Source organism: Manihot esculenta, chromosome 9 (assembly GCF_001659605.2).
Source record: "Manihot esculenta cultivar AM560-2 chromosome 9, M.esculenta_v8, whole genome shotgun sequence".
Taxonomy (NCBI): domain Eukaryota; kingdom Viridiplantae; phylum Streptophyta; class Magnoliopsida; order Malpighiales; family Euphorbiaceae; genus Manihot; species Manihot esculenta.
Genome location: NC_035169.2, coordinates 23117861 through 23123174, shown reverse-complemented (window position 1 = coordinate 23123174; position 5314 = coordinate 23117861). Strand labels below are relative to the sequence as shown.

The 5314-nt window shown below is 40.4% G+C and overlaps 1 protein-coding gene across 1 annotated transcript; it reads left to right on the top strand.

The window, feature by feature from the left end:
* The first annotated feature begins 310 nt into the window (after window positions 1-310).
* LOC110608278 lies at window positions 311-5048 on the top strand. Its single transcript, XM_021747491.2, has 4 exons — window positions 311-431; window positions 1874-2252; window positions 2588-4344; window positions 4618-5048. The coding sequence occupies exons 1-4, from the start codon at window positions 311-313 to the stop codon at window positions 5046-5048; spliced, it is 2688 nt and encodes an 895-aa protein (XP_021603183.2).
* The last annotated feature ends 266 nt before the right edge of the window (window positions 5049-5314 follow it).

Genomic DNA, 5314 nt, shown 5'->3' with positions numbered 1-5314 from the left:
AAGATGAATCAAACCTGTTTTCAGTTCAAAGGGAACTGTCAGAGGTGGATCAGTGATGCAAAGAGGTGCTTGATCACCTATAGGTGCTGCTAATTCTCTCATGGTTCTTTCTCTTGGCATTGGAGCTCTCATAGCTGGATTTTGTTGTATTATTTCCTCACGGATAGCATGTTCATTGTGGTCAGCAGGTTGTGCCACGTTTTCAGCCATCTCTGCAGCTTGGTGATGTGTTTCAGAGCCTTCAGAAGAGTGGTCTGCGATTAGTTCTTCTGAAGTGGGCGTTTCGGCTTGTGGGAATTCCATTTGTTCCATGTGCGCATGGGCTGTTTGCGTTGGCTGTCTGAATGAGCTGGATTCAGCTTCCTCCTTCTGCGCAAGACCTGTTTGCATTGGAACGCTGGAGGGACTGTTCTGCGATTGGAGCTGCAGAGGTGCGCGACTGGACTTCCCTCTTTCTGCGCAAGATTGCAGTCCATCTATTGGATGCAGCAGGCTGTTCCTTTCAGTTTTGGCTCTTTCTAGCTTTCTTCATCTTTTTGGCTAGCCTCCCTGCAAGAATAATTGTTTAGCATATCATCTTGATTTATATCAAAAACTTTTTGGTTCAAACAATTAATGATATCTAAACTATCAATAGGTTATGTTTGACCAGTTTGTTTGGACAAATAGTTTTCTGTCTGTTTTTCTTCAGCAGCTTGTTCTTGTACTTGTGAACTTTCATCATCAGCCTTGGCATCTTGAAGCTCTTCCTCACTTCTTAACATTATTGCACTTACATTGTGTCCGGGATTCACCTCTGTTTGCGATGGCAACTCCCATTGAGACTTAAGCTGGCTCATTGAGGTGGCCATTTGATCCATCTGCTATTGGAGGCTTTGCAAAGTCTTTACCATCTCATCAAGACTAGTATTGGAACTTGGAGGTACTGGTTGGGCTTGATATCCTTGATAATTTTGGTAGTTGTTAGCCTCAGCATAGCCGTAGTTCAGATGATCTCCCTAACCTGGATTGTATGTGTTAAGGTAGGGATTATGTCTTGGTTGTTCATTGAATCCTCCAAATGTATGTCTAGGCTGACTATTGAATCCTCCAAATGCATGCTGACTCACGGTTGTCGAAACCGGTCAAAAATAACATTTTCAGTTATCAACAATATTACTACTACAGATAGTGGTGAAAGGATCGAATCCACGGGGAATTGAAAACTTACCAATCTTCCTTATCAAGACCAAGAGAACACACTGAGAGCAAATAAACTGAAAGCAAATAAAATAAAAGTGTAAGTAAAAGGGGGGGGGTTTCAAATTGATTCAGCTAAACTAATGAGATGAGCAATAAAGTAAATTGAATAGTAAAAATAAAGAGAAATCAAATATGAGAAAGGTCTAGTTGAAGATTTGGATCCACTTCAGTTGTTGGGATTGATTATTGAAACTTATGTTCTTTAGATTGATTCAATAGATTAGTTATGGAAGTGGAAGACGCTTCTCACCACCATGTCTCTCCTTCAGATTAAATTAATTAGGGAACGTCCTCTAATAAATAACTAATCAACAAGTTGCCAAAGAGCGTCCTTGGGCCTTAGGCATCAAAACAATTGTCAATTGCATTAAGAAATAGAGAGATCCAATCCTAGCTACCCAAACGCATGGAGATGTTGCTAGATCATACAATGTCCTTAGTTTCTACACCAAGAGTTCTTATGTTTGAACAATCCAAGCAATTACGGACTTAAAATTATTCAAACCAACAATATATTACCTTGCAATTTGTTAGTGTATATGCCCTAGGCCATTATCTTGGACATTTTTGTATGTCGTTTTGGTTATTAATAAAAGAGGTTTTTATTATTATTATTATTTTGCATGTACAGAGAGAGTGTTACAGCAGCTTCAGTGCACACCACTAGACAGTGTGCCTTGTGCAGTTGCTTTGTTACAAGAAGAGGCCTATCACTGGTGGGACACCACGTCACAAACAGTGGAACCTGAGCAGCGGACTTGGAAATTCTTTCTGGCTGAGTTTCGGAAGAAGTATATTGGAGATTTGTATCTAGATGAAAAGAGAAAAGAGTTCATGTATTTGAGACAGGTCAGGATGACTGTTAGCGAGTATGAAAAAGATTTCATCAGATTGAGTAAGTATGCCCGGGAAATGGTGCCTACAGAAGAAGCTAGATGTAAGAAATTTGAGCAGGGTTTGCATAATGACATTAGGGTGCTTTTGGCAGCCCAAGAGAGTTCTCTACTCTGGTAAATGCAGCATTAAATATAGAAAAGATAAAAGAAGAAGAATAGAGCTGCAGACAGAAAGGGTAGCAGAAAAGAGGGCAAACCTAGATACAGGGGCAATCCTCAGCCTCTCAAGCACCTATCAAGAGACAAAGGGGTGCCCAGCCATCAGGGCAGAGTCAAGTTCAGAGACAAAGGCAGGGACCGGCACAGAGTTTTGCAGGGAGGTTTGGGCAGCAAACTAGTACTGCTGTAGCCAGTTCAGGAGGCGAAGGCAGGGGATAATACCCTATATGTGAGCACTGTGGTAGAAGGCATTTGGGACCCTGCAGAAAACTAACAGGGGCATGCTTCAGGTGTGGATCCACTGAGCATCTTATGAGAGACTGTCCTAGGGGACAGGTATCATCAGCACCACCAATAGAAAGGCCTATTCCTGCTGGATCTAGAGGAAGAGGAAGGGGTAGAGGTAATCAAACAGGGGCAGCTTCAGCCAGTCAGAGGATGTCTGAAATAGTAGATAGACCAAACTTCAGAACACCTGCTAGAGCCTATGCCATCAGTGCTAAGGAGGACAGAGACTCCCCAGATGTGATTGTTGGTACATTCTCAATCTTTGATAAACCTGTGCATGCATTAATAGACCCAGGATCAACACATTCATACATATGTTTACCCATTATCAATGAGGGGAAATTACAGGCAGATTCTCTAAACCAAGATATAATAGTAACCAACCCCCTTGGTCATAGTGTGATAGTGAGTAAAGTATATAGGGATTGTCCTATATCCATCCATGGTCAGACTTTCCATGGTGATTTGATAGAATTACCCTTTAGAGAATTTGATGTAATCCTTGGCATGGACTGGTTATCTAAGCATCGGGTAATAGTAGATTGTAGATCAAAAAGAATTATATTAAAAACACTTGCAGATCATGATGTGGTAGTTGTAGGGGAGAGATCAGATTACCTGTCTAATATTATATCGGCCACTACAGCTAGGAGATTAATCAGCAAGGGTTGTGAAGCCTACCTAGTATGTGCACTTGAAACCAAAAAGGAGAATCCAAGTATGCGTGACATATCCACAGTGTGTGATTTCTCTGATGTTTTTCCTGATGATCTTCCTAGGTTACCACCAGAGAGAGAGGTGGAATTTGCCATAGATGTTATACCAGGCACTGCACCTATCTCTATTGTTCCTTATAGGATGGCACCTACTGAACTAAAAGAGTTAAAAATACAATTACAAGAATTGCTTGACAAGGGTTTCATACGACCTAGTATCTCACCTTGGGGCGCACCTGTATTGTTTGTAAAAAAGAATGATGGGACACTAAGGTTGTGTATAGATTACAGGCAACTAAATAAGGTGACAATTAAAAATAAATACCCTTTGCCCCGAATAGATGACTTGTTTGATCAGCTAAAAGGAGCAAGTGTCTTTTCTAAAATTGATTTGAGATCGGGTTATCATCAATTGAAGATAAAAGAATCAGATGTCTCTAAAACTGCTTTTAGAACCCGATATGGACACTATGAATTTCTTGTTATGCCTTTTGGGTTAACTAATGCTCCTGCAGCTTTCATGGACTTGATGAACCGCATTTTTCATCCCTACCTGGATCAGTTTTTAGTAGTGTTCATAGATGATATCTTAATATACTCAAAGACTAAAGAAGAACATGATCAACATTTGAGGATAGTATTACAGACTCTGAGAGAGAAACAACTTTATGCCAAGCTTAGTAAATGTGAGTTTTGGCTAAATGATATATCCTTTCTTGGACATGTTGTGTCAGCTGAAGGAATCAGAGTAGACCCTAAAAAGATAGAAGCTATCCTTGAATGGAAACCACCTAAGAATGTAGAAGAGATTAGAAATTTTCTAGGTTTGGCTGGATACTATAGTCGGTTTGTAAAGGGATTTTCAATCATTGCTGCCCCATTGACTAAATTGCTGCACAAGAATGTTAAATATGACTGGGATGACAAATGTCATAAGAGTTTTGAAAAGCTTAAAAAGATGCTTACAGAGGCACCTGTCCTTATACAGCCAGAATCGGGTAAAGATTTTGTGATCTACAGTGATGTCTCACATAATGGGCTAGGTTGTGTACTCATGCAAGAGGGGAAGGTAGTTGATTATGCTTCAAGACAATTAAAGCCACATGAGAAGAACTACCCTACCCATGATTAAGAGTTAGCAGCCATAGTCTTTACATTAAAGATATGGAGGCATTACTTGTATGGAGAAAAATGTTATATCTATACAGATCATAAAATTTTAAAGTATTTGCCCACACAAAAGGAGCTTAACTTGAGACAGAGAAGATGGTTAGAGTTGCTTAAGGATTATGACTGCATTATTGACTATCATCCAGGTAAGGCCAATCTGGTAGCAGATGCACTTAGCAGGAAATCATTTGCTGCTCTAAGAGCTTTGAATGCTCGTCTATCTTTAGCCAATGATGGGGCTATCATAGCAGAACTAAAACTTAGACCCAATCTACTTCAACAAGTCCAGGAAGCACAGAAAGGGAATACCGAAATAGCATTGTGGATAAGGCAAGTCCAAGAGGGGAAGAAGCAGAAACATGTGGTTCGAGATGATGGCTATTTGTATTATGAAGGCAGAATATGTGTACCTAATGTCGATGACCTGAGGAAGAACATTCTGGAGGAAGCACACAATAGTTCATATGCTATGCATCCTGGTAGCACTAAAATGTATCAAGATTTGAAATTGCATTATTGGTGGCCAGGTATGAAGAAAGATATAGTTGAATTTGTGGCTAAATGTCTGATTTGTTAGCAGGTAAAGGCTGAGCATCAAGTTCCATCTGGTCTTTTACACCCTATTTCCGTACCAGAATTGTAACGACCCCAAAAAGGACCGTCACCGGCGCTAGGATTCAGGTCGGCTTAAGGCCGCCAGAACCCGTAGCAAGCCTGCTATACTCTCTGTGTACCTGTAAACCTTATACATGATCATACATTTTCTGTGAAAATAAAACTCTTTGCTGAACCAAGGCTTAACCTGTGCATGCACTATCTCTGTACTCTGTACTCATGTACTCT

Coding starts and splice junctions, on each gene's coding strand:
- LOC110608278 (XM_021747491.2), top strand. CDS start 311: ATGTGCGCATGGGCTGTTTGCGTTGGCTGTCTGAATGAGCTGGATTCA. Junction 2,253..2,587: donor CAAGAGAGTTCTCTACTCTG/GTAAATGCAGCA, acceptor GGCATGCTTCAG/GTGTGGATCCACTGAGCATC. Junction 4,345..4,617: donor TGTCTCACATAATGGGCTAG/GTTGTGTACTCA, acceptor ACTATCATCCAG/GTAAGGCCAATCTGGTAGCA.